General features: G+C 41.4%; 1 protein-coding gene across 1 annotated transcript in view; it reads left to right on the top strand.

The window, feature by feature from the left end:
- Positions 1–14748, top strand: part of SLC15A5 (solute carrier family 15 member 5) — a 93065-nt gene extending 78317 nt beyond the window's left edge. The window contains 2 exon segments of the mRNA XM_052641530.1: positions 7826–7934; positions 14601–14748. Of these exon segments, the coding sequence (XP_052497490.1) occupies positions 7826–7934; positions 14601–14748 (257 nt within the window).
- The last annotated feature ends 11943 nt before the right edge of the window (positions 14749–26691 follow it).

The raw sequence follows: 26691 nt of genomic DNA on the forward strand, positions 1-26691 counted from the left end.
AGCTCAGTCCCTGGGTCAGGAAGATCTTCTGGAGGAGGGCGTGGCAACCCCACTCCAGTATTCCTGCCTAGAGAATCCCATGAACAGAGGTGCCTGGCTGGCTATAGTCCATGGTGTTGCAGAGTTGGACACGACTGAAACAACTGAGCACAGTACAGTCACATTCCATATTTTTGCCAAAGTCTTTTGTTAAAAATATCCCCAATAAAATCCAAGTTACAACAATAAGCCGACTGACATAAGAATGTTATCTACCCCCATTTTCTAGTTCTTCAACACTCTGATCATATAGTGTGATTATAAACTTCAGTTTCAAGCGTACTTGACTTTCAGGTGCTCCCAGAGCTCATGTTCACCTATAATACTTCTGAAGACTACACTTCTGGGATGCAATGTCCCCTGACTGTGCTGTGCCCCCGTTACTTCTTGTCTAATGGTTTATGGAAGTTCCACTCCCTGATATAATAGTTTAGAAGCAGAGGTACTTGGTGCTGGGTGCTGGCTAGAAGGATATAGGGAAGGGCTTCCCCCACCATCACCAAAAAAAAAAAACAAACACAGTAACTGTGCATTAGCTCAACAACAAATACCATCTTTCTGTCTAGGACTAACCTTGATTTCTGGGGTGGGGGCATATCCCAGTCACCTCCTATTCACCATGTTGGCAAGAGAGGGATCCTCCTACCTAAATAGCATAAGATGAACATGTGGGAAGACGAGACTGACAGCAGCTTATCCATCACCTGTGCTCATGTTAGGGTACGAGAGCATGCTGTGCCTGGCTCTATGGGGCTGCACCCAGGAAAAGAGTATACAATCAGGGTCTGTGAGGGACAGACTTATCGCAACAAACAGTGATGTGATCTCTGCTTCCAATAGGAGAATGTGACTGCTGGGCTGAATAATGGTGAAGGACTGGTAAGAAGTGAAATCTGTTGAGGACCAGTTGGAGTGTAGCTGGTCTGGCTGATAGTGAACTAGCTGGAGGGGACAATATCCCCCTGGGTGAGGAACATGTCTGATGAAGCAGGGAAATGTGTAGTCAGGCCTTTAGGGCTCTGTGACACTCAAGACACAAAGGCATTACATGAAATGTTAGGCTTCACATCACAGGGCATAAGATGCAATAGGATTTTCTTTTAATAGATGCAAAAGTATTTTCTTTCACATCAGCAGTTTTGTGCTGTTTACAGCATCATAGCATGTGTGGGTCACTATATGTATTTCTCAAGCCCATTCCTAAAACCTTAAATTTAGTGTAAATTATTCTGAGTCTCATAATAAGTTGAATATCAATCCCAGGATTTAGGTGAAGATACCATCTTAGATATTTTGGATGTTATTTGGAGCAAGCAATTTCAAAGACTGCTGTCCAGATGTTTTTACACTATTGACAAGATGCTAAGGAAAATCATAATTAGTCGTTACATTAGCACCAACAGGGAGCTGTAATTGTGCAGTTTTAAGAGTAAGAAATGAAGGTTCTGGAAATCCCCTCATGGTCCAGTGGTTAAGAATCTTCCTTGCAATGCAGGGCACGCAGATTTGATCCCTAGTCGGAGAAGTAAGATCCCACAGGCTGCAGGGCAACTAAACCCGCAGGCGGCAACTAAGACCGATGCAGTCAAATAAATAAATATTTAAGAAAAAGAGAAATAAAAAGCTCAAAATAAAAAAGAAAATGAGGGTCTACTGAGTGAAGCTTCGCTTTATCTCTCTGCGCTTTCTTCTTTTCATTAATAAAATACAAGAACTAGTTTAGATAAGTCTATGGTCCTTTTATCTCTAAAATGACCATGATAATTTAAGATAAACAGAAACATTTTATTTAGTGCCTATAAAGTCTAATGTTCAAGAATAATTACTGGCGTACCTCAGAGACACCGTAGGTTTGTAAAGTAAATATAGCAATAAAGCAAGTCACGTGGATTTTTTTCATTTCCCAAGGTATATAAAAGTGCTGTTTACACTATACAGTCTATTAAGACAGTATGTGTAAAAGACATTGTATATTAAGACACTATATTGTCTATTGGAGAAGGCAATGGCACCCCACTCCAGCACTCTTGCCTGGAAAATCCCATGGACGGAGGAGCCTGGTGGGCTGCAGTCCATGGGGTCATGAAGAGTCAGGCACGACTGAGCAACTTCACTTTCACTTTTCACTTTCATGCATTGGAGAAGGGAATGGCAACCCACTCCAGTGTTCTTGCCTGGAGAATCCCAGGGATGGGAGATCCTGGTGGGCTGACGTCTATGGGGTCACACAGAGTCGGACACGACTGAAGTGACTTCATATATTGTCTATTAAGATGGTATAGCACAAAACATGTTTACACTATAAGTCTGCTAAGTGCCCAGTAACATATGTCTAAAAAAAACCAATGTACATACCATAATTAAAAAAGGATTCTGTTTGGGGGAAGTTTCCTGGTAGTCCACTGGTTAGGATGCTGCACTTCCACTGCTGGGGGTCCGTAGTAGTTCCCGTGGTTGGGGAACTAAGACCCCACACGCCACATAGTGTGGTCAAAAAAAAAAAAAAAATCTGTTGGAAAAATGGCACCAGTAGTCTTGCTTGACAAGAGTTGCCACAAACCTTCAGTTTGTAAAAAATGCAAGATGTGTGTAGTGCAATAAAACAAGGTATGTGGTGTATCTGTATGTTTCATGTTACTAATCCATGAGCTCCTTTGCTTAAGAGATGGAATGCCCATTTCCTGGTACATAAAAATTTCTTAAATGATTTTCAAACAAACAAATAAATCTAGCTGAGTGAGAGATGATTTGGGGGGATGGTGAATAATGCCAAATATTTTGTGAGTGTTCTTCTAGTCAGTAGTCTAACACTCATTACTAACAAGCTGGTTACAATATCAAAATACGTCACCAAGTCTTAACTGTTAGCATTAACAAACAGCACTTTGTCATCCCCCAGATTTTTCATGTGGCTATTTTTTCTCACATTGTTAACCTTCCTGTCCACCCCAGCTAAGACCTAGAGAAGTCTCGTTAGTCCCATTCGAGACCTAAAGCCATCACTTTGTCTCCTTTTGCAAGGATGCTCCTGATTTCAATCAGCTACTAGAAATGTCAGATGAAAAATGGCACAAATGTGAATTACGACAATAAAAGTTTATAAGCTACTAAAATAAAGTTATAGTACCTAAGAGCTGAGTCAACTGACAATGTTAAATGGAACATTTTACAACCAGTCCTGGGATAATGATAAAAAAAAAAAAAAGGCACACAGAACATGAAATATCTGACAGGAGATGGGCTCAAGATCAAGCTCAGGCTCCATGAGTTTGTATGAGCACCTCTCAAGTGAGGCGCAAGAAGGGATAGCCTAATGCCCATGGGGGGTACCCTCTCTGTGCCCAACCCTCAACATCTATTATCTCTTTTTCTTTTCATACCAGCTCAGTGAGAAGGGGTACTGCTATCATTTTAGAGAGGAGAAACCAAGGCTGAAGCCATCCATTTGGGCAAATCCTCAATAAACAAACTATTAAATAATAGACTTCAAAAGTCTCTCTGATCCCAGCAATGCTGTTTCTATATTTTTTTCTATATCTTTCTATAAGTAATGCTAGCTCTAAAGAGCATACATAGACATGTAATACATAGGCATGTAATACATAGACATGTATCTCATATATAAAGCAAATTTAAGCTTCACAAAGAATCTCTCTCTCCAACTTGATGCTAGTGTTTGTTCCATGTAATCAATTCAGATGATGGTTTTCTTGACCATGAAGTGCACCATGTAAATTAGCTACACACTCAAAGGCTTCCCTGGGGGCTCAGATGGTAAAGAATCTGCCTGCAATGCAGGAGACCCGGGTTCCATCCCTGAGTTGGGAAGATCTCCTAGAGAAGGAAAGGCAAAACTATGGAACTAGAATGAGATCAGCATTAGGAAGAAAGATGGACATTAAAAATCATATTTTAGAAAGAATTCTCCTATATATAAAATAGAAAACTAATAAGAACCTACCGTATAGCACAGGGAACTCTACTCAGTACTCTGTAATGGCCTGTATGGGAAGAGAATCTTAAAAAAGAGTAGATATATGCATGTGTATAACTGATTCACTTTCCTGTTCAGCAGAAGCTCAGAAACCTTGTAAATCAACTATACCCCAATAAAAAATTTTAAAAGAAAGAATAAAGGACTTCCCTGGTGGCTCAGATGGTAAAGTGTCTGCCTACAGTGTGGGAGACCTGAGTTCGATCCCTGAGTCAGGAAGATCCTCTGGAGAAAGAAATGGCAACCCACTCCAGTACTCTTGCCTGGAAAATCCCATGCATGGAGGAGCGTAGTATGCTACAGTCCATGGGGTCGCAAAGAGTCGGACACAACTGAGCGACTTCACTTCACTTCACTTCAAAGGAGTATGATCAGGAGTTTGACTAGGTGGTATGGTTCTCTTTTATTTTCTTTTTTTTTTTTCTCTCTCTTTTATTTTCAAAATAATTCCAGTCACCAAATATCCTGTGTTATTCATAAATTTCCACTGCCTTTCTCTAACTTTTCAAGTACTACATCCTCCTGTCAGCCCCATGCACATGATACCAGGTGACACTGTTTCTCTTGTGTGCCCACCCCAGCAACCCCAATGAGAGAGATGCATGCACACTTACCCCACACCAGGCACGTGTGTGCATGCTCAGTCTCTCAGTTGTGTCGAACTCTTTGTGACCTTATGAACTATAGCCCGCCAGGCTCCTCTGTCCATGGGATTCTCCAAGCAAGAATACTGGAGTAGGTTCCCATGCCCTTCCTCCTCCAGGGGACCTTCCTGACCCAGGGATCAAACCTCTGTTTCTTATGTCTCCTGTATTGGCAGGCAGATTCTTTACCATTAGCGCCACCTAGGAAGCCCTGATAGTCTGGTATTTGCTGTAACTGCACAATTTCTTAGAAATATTATGTTTTACCTTTAAAGATCTTATAAAATTTATATTCTTCTCCCTCATCTGACTTTGTTATGCAATAAAGATAGTCTTTTCAATTACTTATTATGGAGTAAAATTCATGCTCCAAGAAGAATTAATGTCATGTTAATTCTGAGGCTTTGCCTACTCTGTGCAAACTCCTCTTACTCTAGCCAGAGAAACACGGTGATAAAATGGTATAATCGCATGACATGCAAAGTGCTGATGTGAAATGAAAAGGACAGAAATATGATTGGGATATTAATTCAGGAGAAATAAGGAAATGGGACTGTTTGAATAGGCTTAGCAGGATGGTTTAGTTCTTCCTGAAAATAAGTGTGATGCCATCTCAACTTACCTTGACCTCTACCCTGACTCCCACATTCAGGTACAACCAAATGTTTAGTTTCTAAACACACACACAAACACATGCATTAAAAAGATTACAAAATACCCAATAGACAGACACAGACATTCAGTGAAACTTCTCCTAAATATCAGATAAAGGCAGCATGCCAATGTAGCAATAAAACCATAAATTTATATTGTAATGGAACACAAATTAATAAAATGGGGAAGTAGAACTTACAAAATAGCTTTAAACTCAATACCAGATTTCATTATAGGTCCTAGACTATAATGGACACAAGATAATTTTCATGGTTGATCCATAATAATAGTCATTGGGAAGTTAAATGACAGAAGAGCAGCAGCTTTAAGTGGGAAATGGCACAATTCTTCACAGCTGTCATGCTTGTGCACTTGCTGACTATCAAGCTTGAACAAAGCATTTAATTCAAACCCCATTTAAAAGTATACACTGTCAAGAGAGAGGCCAAAAACCATATACTAGTTAAGGAAGCAACATATAACCCGTGTGCCAGAGATGACACTGAAGATCAAGTCAGTTGGAACATAGACGGATTGCTCACAACCCATTGTAGGAGCTGACTATTCAGAGATGATCTCTTCCTGGTCTTATAATGCATAACATTTTGCGGGGTGGCCACCTGATGGAAAGAACTGACTCATTGGAAAAGACCCTGATGCTGGGAAAGATTGAAGACAGGAAGAGAAGGGGACAAAAGAGGATGAGATGGTTGGATGGCATCACTGACTGGATGGACATGAGTTTGAGCAAGCTCTGGGAGTTGGTTATGGACTGGGAAGCCTGGCATGCTGCTGTCCATGGAGTTGCAAATAGTCCAATATGACAGAGTGACTGAACTGAACTGACTATTTTGCCCATTCAGAACTGCAATTGAATTTAAATTCTCTCTCTGAAGATAGATTTTGCCTTTTAAGTAATCTTTTAAACTTCCATAATGCTATATATCTATGATATATTATTACTACTAAGATCCTACTGCTGTTTTTAAAAGTAGTGCATAAAAATAAGTGCTACATGTATAATGTATATGATAGAATACATCATATTTCATAGAATATATTCAATATTAAATTTCAACACCCACTGAAGAAAAACTGAGTGTGTGTGTAAGTCATAGTGATAATATGGATATAGATATATAGATTTAGGTATGAAAAGAGAGTTCTAGCAAAGATCCAAAGCAAAAGTCACAACTTAGAAGTGTAGTGAAAGCAATGACCTTGAACCCTAATTAATTTCCTATATACTCAGTTTGGGGCTTCCCAGATGATGCTAGTGGTAAAGAACCCGCCTGCCAGTGCAGGAGATATAAGAGATGTGGGTTCATTCCCTGCATTGGGAAGACCCCCTGGAGGAGGAAATGGCAACCCACTCCAGTACTCTTGCCTGCAGAATTCCATGGACAGAGGAGTCTGGTGGACTACAGTCTGACTCTGCAATCCTATGGACTGTAGTCCACCAGGCTCCTGTGTCTATGGGGTTACAGAGTCAAACATGACTGAAGCAACTTAACACACCACAGCACATACTCAGTGTGACATCAAAAGGAGGTGAAGATTCCTTACTTAAGGGTATTAAATTGAGGAATTTTCATCAGGTTAAAAGAAAATCTTCACATGAACCACAGACTGCAATATGACCAATAGGGTCTGTGGTATTAAAGTAACACTGGATTTATCCTATCTCAGTTATCAAAATAAAGTAACCTCTGGCATCTACATGTATTATCTCGCTAACCTTACAATTGGGCTTCCCTGGTAGCATAGCTGGTAAAGAATCCTCCTGCAATGCAGGAGATCCCAGTTCAATCCCTGGGTCGGGAAGATCCCCTGGAGAAGGGATAGTCTACCCACTCCAGTATTCTTGGGCTTCCCTGCTGGCTCAGACAGTAAAGAATCCACCTACGATGCAGGAGACCTGGGTTCGATCCCCGGGTTGGGAAGATCCCCAGGAGAAGGGAATGGCTACCCATTCCAGTATTCTTGGCTGAAGAAGTCCGTGGACAGAGGAGCTTGGCAGGCTACAGTCCATGGGATCACAGAGTCAGACACAACTGAGTGACTTTCACATTCACAACCTTACAATTAGCACATACAATGGGCTATCTGGTGATGACAAATAATTTTCATACATCAATGTATTTTACCAAACAATCCCTATTGAGGGTGCCAAGCACTGTTCTATATATTAAACGTATAAGAATAAATTAAAAATGTGATTCTTGCAAATTAGAAGCATAATCAGGTTCTTCTGATACCTATATTGTGCTATCAAAATCAAGTTTTTTGACCTTCAAAACATTTGGCGTGCTTTGCTTATTATTTTACTGTTAATTACAGAATTAAATGAATTTTAACTCTGAGTTTCAGATGTGCTTTTTTGCTCTGTAGATATTATTCAAGCGAATAAAACTCTATGAATTGTGGAATGATAAAATATTCACAGAAACTTACAACTCTGCAGTTGAATAACAATTACATTTGTTCCAAACAGGCAATTGGTTTCCAAACACATTAAACAAAGGCAATTTAGAAAACTTCTTCTTTTTCTTGGCATCATTAACATTGTTGAACGTCCTGGGATTCTGGAGTGTTTCACAAAGGTAAGTGTGTGGTAAGATGAACAATTTCTGAGTCCATGAAATATTGATCTGGGAGCCATCACTGAGCCAATGGGAATCTTGTATTCCATGACTGGACAAATTAGCATATTAGAGAAATTTAACAGACATTCAGAGCAAGAAATTTTCATTTAGACTTCACTTTTTCCATCAGTCCTTATAATAAAAAGTTCTTCGCTCAACTCTAAAAAAAGATATTTTTCCTCCAACATACAGTGCCATTTTAGAATTAGAAATAACCATATCGATAATAAGAATGAATGAGTCATTATCATTAAAAGCAAATATCATTAAACAAATAGCTAGAAATCTAATGAGCCTTAAGATTTGGATTCCATTCAGGCCTTTAAATCAGCAGTGACCATTTCAAGGTCAATAACAAACTGTGCAAAATCATTTAGCCAGTCACCTGAGACCATTCAAGTGGCTTAATATGTATCATCTACCATCCATCCATTGCCAGGCCCTCTCTCTCAGTGATGTCTTCTTGGATGGCTGTGTGCTTTTGAGCAAAGTGCCTCACCTCTCTGAGCCTCTGTCTTCACACATGTAAAATAAGGACAATAATTCCAACCTTTTGTGGGCTTTTTGTGGAGATGAATTTTGATAAAAGACCAAGCATGTCTGCCATGTTGCAGGAACTAAATATATCTTTATTTTCCTCACTTTTTTCCATTCATTTATCTATTTAGTCACTTAGTCTCTCGTCTAGTACCACTTATTCCTTGCCTGAATCATTCTCTTATTCCTCTAATAAATCTCTTTTGGAACATCAGTCATGGGAAGTGGTAAATCAGAAGGACATGCAGTCGGTATCAGTCAATGGGGCCTATGGTCCAGCATAAGAGAAACACTGAGACCTCATGTGAGACAGAATTAATGACATAAATAAAAAAACAAATGAACAAAAATTAAAAGTCTTAAGGGCTTCCTGAATTTTAAAATTTCTTACCTTCCAAAGTGTATGTTATCAAAGTGACCCTCTGTACTGTAAAATCTCCTTAAAAATGCCTGCCTGGTTCTTAGATTGACCACCACATTAGAAAGTCAGATTCTTGCAGAAGGATTCAACAGCAATGTCCCTGTCTTTGCAGCAAAACAGAGTCAGCAATAAAAACTGAAACTGAAGGCAAGGCTTCTTTCCCCTCTGGCCACTGCCTCCAAATACATGAGTGCCACCCATCAGCTAATTCTCACAAATCTGTGTTGTTTCTCAATTTCACGTACTCTCCCACTGTAAGATTTGACCCTGTGTTTCAAAAAGTAGTTTGGGTCATTTGTCGAGACGTGCACAGACCTCAAGTTTGTCCTCAGAGTGAAGAAAGAGAAACAAAATTGTATCTTAACACATAAATGTGGAATCTAGAAAAATGGTAGAGATGATCCTATTTGCAGGGCAAGAATAGAGACAGACACAGAGAATGGACACACAGACACACAGTGAGGAAGGCAAGGGCAGGCTGAATCGGGAGAATGGAATTTACATATATACACCACCATGCGTAGAATAGATAGCCAGTGGGAACCTGTTGTATAGTACAGGAAGCTCAGCGCGGTGCTCTGTGATGGCCTAGAGGGGTGGAACGGGTGGGGGTCGGAAGGGATATATATATACATATAGCCGATTCACTTTTTTGTACCACAGAAACTAACACAACATTGCAAAGCAACTATATCTTAATTAAAAATACACATATGTTGATAAAGTTGAAAAAAAAAAAGCAATCTTTAGAGGCAGCCCAGCTGAATCCAGTCCCACAGCTTAGCTGCACAAACCTCAGCAAGTTGCTTAACCTTGCTCAGCCTCAGTTTCTTCTTTGTCAAAAGGAAACAATAAGAATGGTAACTGTGCCATAAGGTTATTGTAAGGATAAGAAAATACTCAAAAATGTTAGCAATAATAATAATAATGGCTTCATGTGTTGCTTTATGCTCTCTTCTTCCTCCTGTTTATTTTTCACCTAGACTCATGCTGAGATGTGGCCAAGATGACCATGACTATGGGCTAAATTCAGGTATCACTAGCACGGGAACCAAAACTCTATTACTCTGGGACTGACTCACACATTTATTCATTTATCCATTCATTCAACCAATGTGTTAAGCATCGTTCCAAGCACTTGAAAAATAAAATTGAAGAAAGCAAAGTACTGGTCTACATGGAGCAAGCATGTAGCACTCAAAATATTTAAGTGTGATTATTCTTCTGTGATTGTTGAGCAAGTGAGTTACTATAAAGTGAGAGATGCTAGAGCAGGGTTCAGAGAAGAAGGCAGGAATAAAAATATACAAAGCACCAGAGATTGGGGGAACCAGAGATAAAAGGACTAAGAGATAATGTAGGCAGGGCTTGTGCATGTGTGCTAAGTCACTTCAGTCATGCCCTACTCTTTGCGACACTATGGACTATAGCCTGCTAAGCTCCTCTGTTCATGGGATTCTCCAGGCAAGAATACTGGAGTGAGTTGCCATACCCTCCTCCAGGGGATCTTCCCAACCCCAGGTATGTCTCCTGCGGCTCCTGCATTGCAGGTAGAGTCTTTACCACTGAGCCATCGAGGAAGCCCCAATGTAGGGCTTATTTAGAAAGAAATCGGATTCTTACCAAATCTTCTCCATCTCCTGTATGCTTTCTTTTATCTTGCATCCTTTATGAGGGAAGGAAACAAAGAGAGGATGAAATAAAGCAGGATGAGAAGAAATTAATTTTCTATATGTTGAGCATTTCTGTCTTAAGCAGCATGATTGTCCACCTCTCTGATCTTATCACTCTATACATGAGAACTGTGGTGTTGGAGAAGACTCTTGAGAGCCCCTTGGACTGCAAGGAGATCAAACGAGTCCATCCTAAAAGAAATCAGTCCTGTATATTCATTGGAAGGAATGATGCTGAAGCTGAAACTCCAATACTTTGGCCACCTAATGTGAAGAACTGACTCATTGGAAGAGATCCTGATGCTGGGAAAGATTAAAGGCAGGAGAAGAAGGGGACAACAGAGGATGAGATGGTTGGATGGCATCACCAACTCAATGGACCTAAGTTTGAGCAAGCTCCGGGAGTTGGTGATGGACAGGGAAGCCTGGTGTGCTGCAGTCCCTGGGGTCACAAAGAGCAACTGAGTGTCAGTCCATGGACATGACTGAGTGACTGAACTGAACTGAATACATGAGAACACCGAAGTGAAAACCTACTTGAGTAAATTGTGCTGCTTTTAAGTGCCACGGAGAAGCCCTCTTCCTGCTCTGATGACTCCTTAACTTTATGGGGATGGAGACCGTCCCTGCAGCTCAAGCAACTGTGTTCACCACCACCTGTTGATCACTCTCCACAAGAAAAGAATGCTTGTCCCATTTCGGAAGAAAGGAGAGTCTAAAAAATTTGCCCATAGAGATTAAATAGCTAGAACCAACTACATTAGTTCAAAGGAACACATTGCCTTGGGTATCTATTCCCAATTGGGACTGGAGAAGCCTAACCAAAAGCATTAAGTGAGAAACGGTATGGAATGTAAGTGATTAGATCAGTGTCTGCAGTGAGAGTGCAGGATTCCAGCTTATTTCTATACTGATTGCTTTTGTCAAACACTGGCAAAAAATAAGGGGCTTCCCTGGTGGCTCGGTGGTAAAGAACCTGCCTGCCTAAAAGGAGACAAGGGTTCGATCCCTGGGTCAGGAAGATCCCCTGGAGTAGGAAATGGCAACCTACTCTAGTATTCTTGCCTGGACAGTCCTATGGACAGAGGAGTCTGGTGGGCTACAGTTCATTGGGTTGCAAAAGGATCAGACATGACTTAGCAACTAAACAACAGCAAACAATAAGGATGGAAACGGGAGAAAACACAGATGTCTGAGGGACAGTATTATTGAAACATTATTTATAAGAGAGATGATGTTTTATCTCAATACACTTCCAAACACAATCTAGTTCTTACCAAACCCAAAGGTATATCTGGTCAGAGCCAGATATTGGTGATAAATCTATCAATGTCAGTCCCAAGTATCAAGGAGAGTCCCAAGCTATTCTTGTTCCAAAGATCCTGAGGCCAGTGGATTAATGATGAAACAGCACCCTCACTAATATACAAGTGGAATTAGGTCTGTGCTAGCATACAAGGGCACCCCACCATCAAGTTTATATTACTGTGCTACAATCCTGGTGTAAGTCCTAGAACCAAACTAATCTTGTTGAGGTCAGTGGAAAATCACTTACCTGGGTATGCTACCGTTTAGTCTCTAAGTCATGTCCAACTCTTTTGCAATTCCATGGACTATAGCCCACCAGGCTCCTCCATCTGTGGGATTTCCCAGGCAAGAATACTGGAGTGGGTTGCTATTTCCCTCTACAGAGGATCTTCCCAAACCAAGGAGATCGAACCTGTATCTTCTGCATTGGCAGGGGAATTCTTTACCTCTGAGACACCAGGGAACCCCTAGCTAAGTGTAGTTAGGAATATTCCAGAGAGTCAGACCAGGTGTACCTTCCATTTCTAAGAAGAAACAAAAGCAAATAGTCCCCTGCCTCTGTCTGTGTTAGAGTCCTCTTCAATCACATCTGAAATAGTGACATGAACACCTGAGGCTCTCCAGGTTGGGGCTGAAGGAAGTAGGTAGATGAAATGTTTTCCCTTGCTGGAAAGTATTATATGAATATCGCTATAGACCTTAATATAAATATGCATCCTACATCAGATGCTAAGATAATAATAAAGGATATTATAGATGTTTATTGGGCTTCCCAGGTGGCACTAGTGGTAAAGAACTCCCCTGCCAGTGCAGGATATACAGAAGACACGGGTTCAATCCCTGGGTTGAGAAGATCCCCTGGAGGAGGGCATGGTAACCCACTCCAGTACTCTTGCCTGGAGAATCCCATGGACAGAGGAGCCTGGCGGGCTACAGTCCATGGAGTCGCAGAGTTGGACATGACTGAACTGACTTAGAGTGCACGCACAGATGTTTATAGTGGGGGAAAATAGAAGGGTATTTATTATTACAACTTGACACCATCATCCCTCTAATATTGTAAAACACATAAAGTTAATATCATTGTGCTTAATTTGTTAATGATACCAGTAATCTTTTGTACATAACCTGTAACAATTAGTGAAAGAGACCTAAATCAGAGACAAAGGACTAGTTATTCAAAGCATATCCTTTTCTTACAGGTATTTTTAGCAATGTTGAGAAGGGAAAGAAGGTAAAGTTAGCATCAGAAACCTTCGCAAATTAAAATAAAGCCTAACCTCAGAGACTTATGTGTCTTTGATAAAATTGAACTTATGGTTCTTATTCATTTGTTTACTCAACCAATATTTATTGGACATCTGATATGTACTCTGGACGAGGCCTACTCCAATATTCTTGCCTGGGAATTCCCATAGACAGGAGCCTGGCTGGCTGGTCCATGGATTCGCAAAAGGATCAAGCATGACTTAGTGACTAAACAACAACATGTACCAGGCACTGGTCAAAGCAGTAGGCATACAGCAGTGAATAAAACAGCCTGAAAGTCCTCTCCTCCTAGAGCTTCTTCAAAATGTTTAAGAAACAATAGGTCTTCAGAGGCAGCATGCTATAGAGGAAAACGGTCAGGACTCAGAGAGTTCTGGTTTCAAACCTAAGCTCTGTCAACTCTTACTCATGTGAACCTAAGCAAATTATGTAACCTCTTAAAACGTCAGTCTTTTTTGCCTGTGAAATGGGAATGGTTCCATCCTTCCCAGGTTGTAGTGAGAAATGTGGTTAGTTAGGGTGAGTATTGGGCCCTGGCTTACTGTCTGGCATTTAGAAGATGGGGAATCCAGATTTTGGGTACGTCTTGGATAAGGGGATGCAGTTTAGAAACACATTTGTAGATTTCTTCTTCAACAGTGGTATTTTCCACACAGTCTCAGCGCTGAATTTACAAACCCCTAGACTGAGCGACTTCACTTTCACTTTTCACTTTCATGCATTGGAGAAGGAAATGGCAACCCACTCCAGTATTCTTGCCTGGAGAATCCCAGGGACAGAGGAGCCTGTTGGGCTGCCATCTGTGGGGTCTCACAGAGTCGGACACGACTGACGAGACGTAAGAGCAGTGCATCTGACCACTCTAAAGTGGCGCTGGTGGTAAAGAACCCACCTGCCAATGCAGGAGACATAAGAGACAGGAGTTCAATCTTTGGGTCAGGAAGATCCCCTGGAGAAGGAAATGGCAACCCACTCCAAGATTCTTGCCTGAGGAATCTCGTGGACAGATGAGCCTAATGGACCACAGACCATAAGGCTGCAGAGAGTCGGACGCGACTGAAGTGACTTAACACACACAGTACATCTGATAAATCTTTCCAGTCCTGCCCACCATTAAGTCTACAAAGTCGGTCGGTAGTTCCAGACTTTAACGTTTCTCACCATCGGACTCATGGCAGACTGTAAAACAGCACCACCTAAAGGTCCTTGTGAGACACCTTCACACGTCCTAAAACTCCCTTTGTCGTTTTATCCAGACTCTTCTGGGGAGCAGGGCTCTTAAATAATCATCACCGTTGTGCCAGTATCTATGGGACTGTAATAAAAGGGAGACAAGCACGGGGAGAAAGCAAATGATTTATCAAGTCATCTACATCTGGCCTTAAAAAAAAAAACCTTTCTTTCTTTCTTTTTTAGGTATTGTAATCTAAATCATTTTAATGCCCAGAACACCAGTGGAAGTAATCTCGAAGAAACCCTTCCCCTCCAGGAAAAGTCTTTGAAATTTTACGGCAGTACACAGGAATTTTCTTCAAGTATTGATCTTTGGGAAACAGCCCTGTGAAACTATTCGACTCAACCCATCATATGAGCAGAGTATTCACTGTTTTCTTTAGCTGGCTGCTATGCCTTTTAGTTTAAGAGCTAATATGTATGTATTGGTATGAGAGTGGCCTTATGAACTTTATCTGTGTACTTTAATGGTTCAGCCGTTTAAAGCAATGTACATGACACTTCTTAGTTGTCATAGTTTTAAGTCTTTAGAATTCAAATAATCGTACGTCAGTATTCTCCCCTTCAGCACATTTATTGAGCCCTTATTACATGCCAGGCATAATAATCAGACACAGTTTATGTCAGAGTAAATAATAACCCTAAACACAAGTAACCTATATCTTATACATAAATAATAAGCCTATACAGTTTTACTGTACTTCATCTTGCTATTACACTATCAAGTTATGAGTGAAGGAAACTTTCTCTGAATTAAACAGCAGCATTACTGGGTCCAGTGATTAAGACTTTGCCTTCCATTGCAGGGGGTGCAGGTTTGATCCCTGGTTGAGGAGCTAAGTAAAATCCCAAAAAGCCAAAACACAAGCAATATTGTAACAAATTTAATAAAGACTTTTAAAAAATGGTCCTCTTTAAAAAAAATTTTTTTAAAAAAAACAGCATTACTAAAATAGAGATCCTTAACCCAAAAGTGAATATTCACATACTAAACAAATTGTAAAATAAATATAAGTGGTGGAATGATTGAGATTAAAGGAAAGGAGAAAATTAAGGAGGTTAAATGAGTGTTGGAGGAAGGGCAAGTGATCAAATCAAAGAGATGCTTAAAGAGATTCCCTAACCTGGTTTCCACTGGTACCAGTTCAGATGCATTCAGAAAACTGTTTTCCAAAAGAGATTTTACCAGTATAAGCAGATTAATGTGAAAAAATTAATTTAAAAAAATCAAATACAACTAGGGTCCCAAATCTTCGTAGCAGTGTTTATCAAGGTTTTGCTGAGGACCCCCAGTTTCAGGCAGATCTTTCTGGTCCCAACCACAGACTGCTTTAAGGCAAAACTTTTCCCAGGAATTGGCGGTTCTAACAAACCCACCCAAATCATTCTTAACGCTCTCTAAAATCTGAGCGCCACTCTTTTCTGGGACAGTTCAAGCTGTATAGAAGAGGTGGGCTTTATCAGTTGATTGGAAATGATTCTGCAGTTAAAGCACCTCCCTTGTGTATATCTAAAATATTTTAGATCTACAGAATAAAAGATTTATACATCTTGATGAGGTGTGATACGCATTTTTAATTGCAAAAGAGCAGCTGTAAAGCGCCAGGTGTTTCTCTTACTCAAACTATTTTTCATTTGTTTGTTCTGAGGACAGTGAAAAGACAAACCCTTACAGACAAAAATTCTTGCCCTGTAACATTTTCCGAATCCTTCTCTCTTTTTTGGGGGGCATTTGTTCTCTGATGAAACAGTGAGGCTGATCCCTGATCTGCCTTAGAATCTTTCTTTGTTGTAAAAGGTTAAATGCTGAGTTTGTGATTTGGGTTTAATCAATGCTCCAAAGATCAAAAAACCTTTAAACACACCTCATCTCAGAACAAGTCAGAAGCTCCAACAGTCCCTGTCACTGTTAGAAATAGGGTCTGCTTTATTTTGTTGTCCGCCCCTCCCAAATTTGCCTTTGTCTTCTTAATTTCTACATCATGATAGGAAAAAGTGCTCATTATGCTTTCACTCGTCATTAGAGGTGAAAAAAGATCTACAGAATTATAAAGATGACCCCAAGCAAACACCGAAAGAGCTTAGAATTCTCACACTGGGGATGACACTCGTGATTAGCTAAATTGCAGGGACTACACACACTTGCGTTGGAAGCAGGAGGCATTCACACACTAGTTTCTTGTCTAGTGCTTAGCAACATTATCACTGAGCACCTGGAATAGTTTAGGCATTAAGTGTAATTGGTTTTGCTTTACATAAATCTGTAGCTTTGTAAATAAGCAGAGCATTTCAGCTTCTCTATAACACCAATTAACTTAAAGGGATGTGTTGTTTGCAGAAGCCTGCTGGGTTCTGTACAGTATTTCTCCAGTAATATGCTCAGTGGCAGGCAAAGTTCTGTGTCCCCGCGGTGTTGCGTTGACTCCCAGTCACTTGTTGCCAAGGGTCTGAACCCAGACACTCGTTTGCTCCATTTTTCAGTTGTAAAAGATGGGGAAGATGAAGTCTTCCCTAAGAATCACCTTCTGTGCTCTATTTCTGTCCATGACCGAGACCTGAAAGGTGAGGTACTTGAAAATGTTTTCTGTGACCTGCAGAGCACACATCTAAGACCAGCTGACTCTGTCCACAACTGACAGCTACGTCTCTTTCCTCTTTCTTTTCTTCTTGTAACACTTCAATGCAATGCAGCCAAAAGTCCCTGCATTGAACTGTATACAAAATTAAGAAAACCACTTTCTTATGATGTGAATCTGCCAGTGAAAATGTTCCCATCAGAGTGACTTTTTAAATAACAGTTAGAAATCTGCTCCTGGAAGTTGTTAAATTTTTTCAAGCTTCTTGGATATTTCCCCTCATTGTCCCTCTCTTTTTTATTAATTAATTGTTAATTAATTAATAGATAAGGTATTAGTTGCTTCACTCATGATGTTTTTAGTTGCATCATGCCAGATTTTTAGTTGCGGTATGTGGCGTCTAGTTGCCCTGCCAGGGATTGAACCTGGGCCCCTTAAGTCTTAGCCACTGGACTACCAGGGAAGTCCCTCGCCTCATTATCTCTTGGGCTCAACTTAATCCTTTCTCATATCCCTTTCAGGTAATCTTGATTTATAGCATTTATTCCACTCTGGCCAAAATCTAATTCTCCTGGTTTCTGAAAGCTTTTTATCGACTATCAGAGTAACAGTATCACCAAAAAACAGCTTATGATTCCAAAACGCTTCCTATTAATATTACATGATTTACAAATTGAAGGAGGGCGACTCCTAAAAACCATAGGATCCCTTTGCTGTATGACAAAACAGCTTCAGCCTTAGCACCCTGAACCAGTCCGGTGGTGGACATAGCCCATCACCACTGCTAGAAAAGCCGACATACAATCACCAGCCACAGACTTATAAATAAGGTCCTTAAATGAAATCAACAGCTGAGTGATGACAGCACTCAGGTGCTGCTAACATTCAGGTCCGCTTGTAGGGAACAGGGAAATTAGAGGAACCACTCATAATAACAACTCATATCTGTGTCACCCTTTATAGTTTACAAGCTGCTGTCACTTGTATCATCACGTTTGGTTGGCACCACCCTGGGAAGTAGACACATTTTGGCAAGCCCGTTTCATACAGGAGACGTTGCAGCTCTGAGACAGAGCGAATAATCGAGAGTCACAGAGACAGTGGATGTCTCAAGATGTTCACTGTTTTTAAAGTGCTAGCCCCTTCTACAAAAGACACGCACAATAGTCACCAACACCAGATGATTCCCAGCCACTTGGGTGAAACACTCTCCACATCATCCCAAAGAGAACAAGAATGAAAGGAAAGACCACATGGGGGTTTGCTGTTGTTTAGTTGCTAAATTGTGTCTAACTCTTTTATGACCCAGTAGACTGTAGCCTGCCAGGCTCCTCTATCTATGGGATTTTCCAGGCAGGAATACTGGATTGTGTTGCCATTTCCTTCTCCAGGGGATCTTCCTGACCCAGGGATTGAACTCATGTCTCCTGCATTGGCAGACAGATTCTTTACCATGGAGCCACCTGGGAAGCCCCACTAGGGTTATAGACCCTGGCAGAATGTTTACCCAGAACAGCATTGTTCTAACATCTCTTCCCCAGCCCTTAGCTCCCTCTATGGAGCCAGCCACTGTCCTTGTGTGGATCTTAGGCTTTCAGGAGCACTGCACTGAAAAGACGCCCCCAGACTGACCACCCTGGGGTTGGGAAAGAGGGTCTTGGGCTCAAAAGCATCCTTTCTTTCCCCTTGCAACAAAATGCCCTCAGATGAGCCATAGTCAATTCCAAACTGCCTTAGGAAAGAACAGGTTAAGGAAAGCAAATTTACTCTCCAAAATATTATTAATAATGGTGAAGACTCCTGTAGTACTACTAAATACAAGGCTCTGTTGTTGTTTTTAAATATTAACTCATTTAATCATCAGCTTCCCAGGTAGTGTAGTGGTAAAGAACCTACCTGCCAATGCAAGAGATATAAAAGAGGTGGGTTCGATCCCTAGGTTGGGATGATCCCCTGGAGGAGGGCATGGCAACCCATTCCAGTATTCCTGCCTGGAGAATCTCATGGACAGAGAAGCCTGGAAGGCTTGCATCCAAAGGATCACAAAGAATCAGACAGGACTGAAGCGACTGAGCATGTGCACAAGCATTTGGTCATCACAATAAATGCTCTATAAGTATAATTACCTCTGTAAGTACAATGGTAAATCCCATTTTACAGATACAAAGCATGAAACACAGAGGAGTTAATAACTTTACAAAGGTTGTACAAGCAGCATGGCCAAAGTGAAAATTTGGACCTAGGGAGCCTGATGACAAATTCCAGGGGCAAGCCCTTTAGATGGAACTGCCCCTCAGTAGAGCTGTCGACTACAATAGATATTCTCAGGGCAATTCCAGGGAAGACAGTGCCTTGGCCCAATGCATTTCAGTATCTTCTGTCCCAGTACAAAAGAACAGGACTTCTTCCATCAGTAATTGTTGGATGCAAACAATATCAACTCTTAACAACCCCAGGGACTGCCCCTCCCTCTCTTTTGTGAATAATTATTGCTCTTTTGCTTAAACCCAAAGGCATGACTCTAAGGGCAGAATTTCAGGCTCTGCAGCAATTGTTGTAGGGGTCCTCTTGGAGTTTTCTTAATCTATAATTTAAGCTGTCTGTTCCTCAATTGACAGTCATTGTTAGATCAAGATGGAACCCTAGGCCAACTAGTCTCCATTTCCTTAGCCTCTACATGGACATTCCTGGGATTCCTCCAGTAAATTTGATAAAAGTGTCGAAGATAATGGAGCACTGTGATGATAAGACCCAGTCTCTCTGTCTCACTCTGCCTATCTCTGTCTCTCATACATTGCTGCTAACTCGCTTCAGTCGTGTCCGACTCTATGCGACCCCTCTCATACATACACACACTCATTCTCTCTCTCTGTATCTATCTTCTCCTTCTCTCTGGCTGTGTGTTCAACTGAGGTGGACTGTGGACTATGGTCTAGCATCCATTGTGTATGGTCTAATCGATGCTATTTGAGAGCCAAGATCTTTTCCCAAAGTGATACATTGTCACAAGTCTACTCAGAGACCTTACTAATTATTAAATAATATAACAGCACCCAAACTTTAATCTATCATCCACCTTCAGTTCAGCCAGTTCAGTTCAGTCACTCAGTCATGTCCAACTCTTTGCAACCCCATGAATCGCAGCACGCCAGGCCTGCCTGTTCATCACCAACTCCCGGAGTTCACTCAAACTCACATCCATCGAGTCGGTGATGCCATCCAGCCATCTCATCCTCTGTCGTCCCCTTTTCCACCTGCCCCCAATCCCTCCCAGTATCAGAGTCTTTTCCAATGAGTCAACTCTTCACATGAGGTGGACAAAGTATTGGAGTTTCAGCTTTAGCATCATTCCTTCAGAAGAACACCCAGGGCTGATCTCCTTCAGAATGGATTGGTTGGATATCCTTGCAGTCTAAGGGACTCTCAAGAGTCTTCTCCAAAACCGCAGTTCAAAAACATCAATTCTTCAGTGCTCAGATTTCTTCACAGTCCAACTCCCACATCCATACATGACCACTGGAAAAACCATAGCTTTCGCTAGACAGACCTTTGTTGGCAAAGTAATGTCTCTGATTTCAATATACTATCTAGGTTGGTCATAATTTTTCTTCCAAGAAGTAAGCATCTTAAAATTTCATGGCTTCAGTCACCATCTGCAGTGATTTTGGAGTCCCAAAAAATAAAGTCTGACACTGTTTCCACTGTTTCCCCATCTATTTCCCATGAAGTGATGGGACCAGATGCCATGATCTTAGTTTTCTGAATGGTGAGCTTTAAGCCAACTTTTCACTCTCCCCTTTCACTTTCATCAAGAGGCTTTTTAGCTCCTCTTCACTTTCTGCCATAAGGGTGGTGTCATCTGCATATCTGAGTTTATTGATATTTCTCCCGGCAGTCTTGATTCCAGCTTGTGCTTCCTCCAGCCCAGTGTTTCTCATGATGTACTCTGCATATAGGTTAAATAAGCAGGGTGACAATATACAGCCTTGACGTACTCCTTTTCCTATTTGGAACCAGTCTGTTGTTCCATGTCCAGTTCTAACAGTTTCTTCAAGAGGCAGGTCAGGTGGTCTGGTATTCCCATCTCTTTCAGAATTTTCCACAGTTTATTGTGATTCACAGTCAAAGGCTTTGGCATAGTCAATAAAGCAGAAATAGATGTTTTTCTGGAACTCTCTTGCGTTTTCCATGATCCAGCAGATGTTGGCAATTTGATCTCTGGTTCCTCTGCCTTTTCTAAAACCAGCTTGAACATCTGGAAGTTCACGGTTCATGTATTGCTGAAGCCTGGCTTGGAGAATTTTGAGCATTACTTTACTAGCATGTGAGATGAATGCAATTGTGCGGTGGCTTGAGCATTCTTTGGCATTGCCTTTCTTTGGAATTGGAATGAAAACTGACATTTTCCAGTCCTGTGGCCACTGCTGAGTTGTCCAAATTTGCTGGCATATTGAGTGCAGCACTTTCACAGCATCATCTTTCAGGATTTGAAATACCTCCACTGGAATTCCATCACCTCTACTAGCTTTGTTCATAGTGATGCTTCCTAAGGCCCACTTGACTTCACATTCCAGGATGTCTGGCTCTAGGTGAGTGATCACACCATCATGATTATCTGGGTCGTGAAGATCTTTTTTGTACAGTTCTTCTGTGTATTCTTGCCACCTCTTCTTAGTATCTTCTGCTTCTGTTAGGTCCATACCATTTCTGTCCTTTATCGAGCCCATCTTTGCATGAAATGTTCCCTTGGTGTCTCTAATTTTCTTGAAGAGATCTCTAGTCTTTCCCATTCTGTTCTTTTCTTCTATTTCTTTGCATTGATCACTGAAGAAGGCTTTCTTATCTCTCCTTGCTATTCTTTGGAACTCTGCATTCAGATGCTTATATCTTTCCTTTTCTCCTTTGCTTTTCACTTCTCTTCTTTTCACAGCTATTTGTAAGGCTTCCCCAGACAGCCATTTTGCTTTTTTGCATTTCTTTTCCATGGGGATTGTCTTGATCCCTGTCTCCTGTACAATGTCATGAACCTCAGTCCATAGTTCATCAGGCACTCTATCTGTCAGATCTAGGCCCTTAAATCTATTTCTCACTTCCACTGTATAATCATAAGGGATTTGATTTAGGTCATACCTGAATGGTCTAGTAGTTTTCCCTACTTTCTTCAATTTCAGTCTGAATTTGGCAATAAGGAGTTCATGATCTCAGCCACAGTCAGCTCCCTGTCTTGTTTTTGCTGACTGTATAGAGCTTCTCCATCTTTGGCTGCAAAGAATATCATCAATCTGATTTCGGTGTTGACCATCTGGTGATGTCCATATGTAGAGTCTTCTCTTGTGTTGTTGGAAGAGGGTTCTTGCTATGACCAGTGCATTCTCTTGGCAAAACTTTATTAGTCTTTGCCCTGCTTCATTCTGTAATCCAAGGCCAAATTTGCCTGTTACTGCAGGTGTTTCTTGACTTCCTACTTTTGGATTCCAGTCCCCTATAATGAAAAGGACATCTTTTTTGGGTGTTAGTTCTAAAAGGTCTTGTAGTTCTTCATAGAACCGTTCAACTTCAGCTTCTTCAGCATTACTGGTTGGGCCATAGACTTGAATTACTGAGATATTGAATGATTTGCCTTGGAAACGAACAGAGATCATTCTGTCGATCATCCACCTTAGACAGGTTTGAATCCATGTACTGACTGGGAATCAGGTTGTTATAATACTTAAGCCTGCTAAACCACAAGTGACCAAACCTTGTCTAAACAGAGTAATGAGTCAATAGCTGATAACATGTGTCAATTATCATGGTAGCAGCAAGTCGGAAGCACATTTCAAGACACTGATGCCAAGAGCAAGGCAACACTGCTAACAGGGATAAAAGAAGCCATAAACTGGAATCAGTGGGAGGCAGAAATTTGGCAAGAAGCACAGGGAAGTCACCAGAACATCAAAGAAACTATCAGGAAAGCACATGCACCGTCATCATGGACAGTTTTCATTTTCCCAAAGCCATCTCTGGAAACAAAATGATAGTCAAGAGACCATGCTGGATTTTTAAGGAAGAGAAAGAGCTCTCTGTCAGAAATGCCAGAGAGGAAGGGTGAGCTTTAGAAGCCAGAGCAGTAAGACATCATCTGAAGACACTGATTTCCCATGTAATAAAATAGGTATCATCAATGAGGCAAATATCCTTTTAGCTAGACTAACTCATTAATGTGATAAATCATTTACGATGTAGCATGGATTAGCAGGGAAAGCTGGAAGGAGAGAAGCCCTTGGATTTTTTGCACCTGCTCATCTAGCCAGTGAACTTCATGGACAGTTATGCATGTAAGCTTCTTGGTAATTTAAGCCTTCACTTGTGTGCTGCATACGGTGATCTGGGCTAGCCGTCTGGGATGTGACTCCTGCTTTGAGAGTAATGATAAAGTTTCTAGCAGTCACTGTTGTTGTGGGAGGCAGACTGTCACGGAAGTGTTATTATTAATGAGCATTACTACTGGACAGCTTGAACTCCCATTTTGGGGTGGGAGGCATTGCAGAGTAAGTGCCTTAATTTCCCTGAATTGATGAGGGCCCCCTTGAGCATAACCGAATGCTTCCTAATGCATTCCCATGCCTCACTCACATGGGTTAAACCTTCCTGACTTGTTTCTACAATATCTCCAGAAATGCAGACTTCTGTCTTCATGCAGCTTGTACAGTTCTGCCTTATTTCTTTGCAGCCAACCATGCCTGAAAGACAGGAACAAACAAGATGGACAAGTGTGGCAGTGAATGAACCATTTTTCTGCAATTAGAAGTTCACAGAGAATAAATTATCCCCTCATTCAAGCTGTCCAGTAGTAATGCTCATTAATAATAACACTTCCACGACAGTCTGCCTCCCACAACAACAGTGACTGCTAGAAACTTTATCATTACTCTCAAAGCAGGAGTCATATCCCAGACGGCTGGCCCAGATCACCGTATGCAGCACACAAGAGAAGGCTTAAATTACCAAGAAGCTTACATGCGTAACTCTCCATGAAGTTCACTGGCTAGAGGAGCAGGTGCAAAAAATCCAAGGGCTTCTCTCCTATCAGCTTTCTCTGCTAATCCATGCTACATCATAAATGATTTTTCACATTAATAAGTCAGTCTAGCTAAAAGGATATTTGCCTCATTGAAGATCCCTATTTTATTACAGGATCTTTATTTTCTAGATGTAGCCATAAGATTATAGAGAATATGTGGTCCATGGAAACAGAAATGTTCGTGGAGAACTGCATCTCCACTTATACATGTCCATATACCTATTCATATGGGCTTCCCTGGTGGCTCAGTGATAAAGAATCTGCCTGCAGTGCAGGAGCCACAGGAGATGCAGATTTGATCCTTGAGTCAGGAAGATCCCCGAGAGGAAGGCAGGGCAACCCCCTCCAGTATTCTTGCCTGGAGAGTCCCAAGGACAGAGGAGCCTGGTGGGCTATGGTCCATAGGGTCATAAAGAGTCAGACACAACTGAAGAGACTGAGTACACATTATACATATATATATATACATATACATATACATATACATATACATATACTTGCTTCCCAGGTGGCTCAGTGGTAAAGAATCTGCTTGCCAAGCAGGAGACAAGGGCTTAGTCCCTAGGTTGGGAAGATCCTCTGGAGAAGGAAATGGCAACCCCCCCCCCCCCCCCCGCCCCCAGTATTCTTGCCTGGGAAATCCCTTGAACAGAGGAGCCTGGCAGGCTATAGTCCATGGAGTCTCAAAGAGGAGGACATAACTGAGCAATTATACACAAATACATATAGTTACATCCATGTACAGAAGGAGCATTCCAGTTAGTAGCTGATGCTACTATGCCTCTCCTTTGGGCTTCTCCATGTCTTTCTACATAGGCTCCTTTGGGCTTCTTTGAAACCTGATGGCTGGTGGCCTATGGCAAGTATCCCCAGAAAGAAATAAAGCCAGGCAGAAACAATATCATCTTTTGTAACCTAGCCAGGGGCTACACAGCATCACTTCTACTGCTTTCTGTTTGTTGAAGTAATCAGAGAACCTTGTCTAGATGTGAAGAGGGGAAACTGGATCCAACTCTTCATAAGAAGTAGCAAGACTCTTAGAAATGCACATGGGACCCCAAATGTCAGTATGGACATTCTTTTCTAAAGAGGAACAGATATCTGTTAGACAAAGGGAAGAAGCAGGAGCATTTCAGGTAATGTTGGGAAGTAGCATAAGCAACATGGAAAAGTACAAAACAGCACAGCTTATTCTGAAAACTGCAAGTCATTTGGACTTTTGACAAGAGCAGTTGTTCGGAGCACAAGATTCGAGGGCAGAATAACATGACAGATTTGTGCTTCAAAAAGAACACTCAGTCCAAAAAATGTAGAGGATCAATTGGTAGGGGCTAGACAAAAGTTAGCTCAGGATAGTCACTATGTGTGAGTGAATATTGGTAAGAGATAATGAGATCCAGACTTCCCTGGTGGTCCAGTGGTTAAGACTCCATCTGCTAATGTAGGGGACACAGGTTTGATCCCTGGTCCAGGAAGATCCAGCATGCTGCAGAGCAGTTAAACCTGTCTGCCACAGCTACTGAGTCCACGAACCTAGAGCCTGGGAGCCACAACAAGAAAAGCCACCACAATGAGAAACCAGTGAACGGCAACAAAACGCAGCCCCAGCTCGGCTCAGCTAGAGAAAACTCATGCCCAGAAATGAAGACTCAGAGCAATGAAAGATGAATACATTAATTTTTTATAAAGGATAAGGAGATCTGAGGTTAGCGTAGCAAGATGTGGATGGGAGATGGGAAAAACATCAGAGATTCAAAGGCAGAATAATAGGAGGAAACTATTGGATTTCCACTGGGACTGAGTAATCTCATGTAATTCTCACAACCTCTCTATGATCTAGGAATTATTCTTGTCTTCATTTTGTAGATAAGGAAACTGAAACAGAGAGAAGCCAAGCTGCTTGCCCATTTTCCCCACAATTAGAACTTGGATTCATAGAGTCCAACATGGAAGCCCATATATTTAATCACTAAGCTATAGTAATTGGATGAGGTGGTGACAAAAAAGAGTTCAAGATCATCACCAGGTTTCTGATTCAAGCAACAAACTGACTGTTAATGCCACTCATCTAAAGAAAGAAATACAGGAGGATGGGGGACTAGGATAGTAAAAAGGATGCAAACATGTTTGTATAAAATGAGTTTGAGGCATCTGTAGGGAACTGACCAACCTAGACAGCATATTAAGAAGCAGAGAGGTTACTTTGCCAACAAAGGTCCATCTAGTCAATGGATGTCAACGTCAATGTCTGGTCAATGTCTAGTCAGTGGATGTGGGAGTTGGACCATAGAGAAGGCTGAGTGCCAAAGAATTGATGCTTTTGAACTGTGGTGTTGGAGAAGACTCATGAGAGTCCCTTGGAATGCAAGGAGATCAAACCAGTCAATCCTAAAGGAAATTAATCCTGAATATTCATCAGAAGGAGTGATGCTGAAGCTGATGCTACAATACTTTGACAACCTGATGCAAAGAACTGACTCACTGGAAAAGACCCTGATGCTGTGCAAGACTGAAGGCAGGAGGACAAGAGGGGCAACAGAGGATGAGATGCTTGGATGGCATCACCAACTGCGTGGACATGAGTTTGAGCAAGCTCCAGGAATGGTGATGGACAGAGAAGGCCGGTGTGCTGTAG

The sequence above is a fragment of the Budorcas taxicolor genome, chromosome 5 (genome assembly GCF_023091745.1).
Source record: "Budorcas taxicolor isolate Tak-1 chromosome 5, Takin1.1, whole genome shotgun sequence".
NCBI classification, from domain to species: domain Eukaryota; kingdom Metazoa; phylum Chordata; class Mammalia; order Artiodactyla; family Bovidae; genus Budorcas; species Budorcas taxicolor.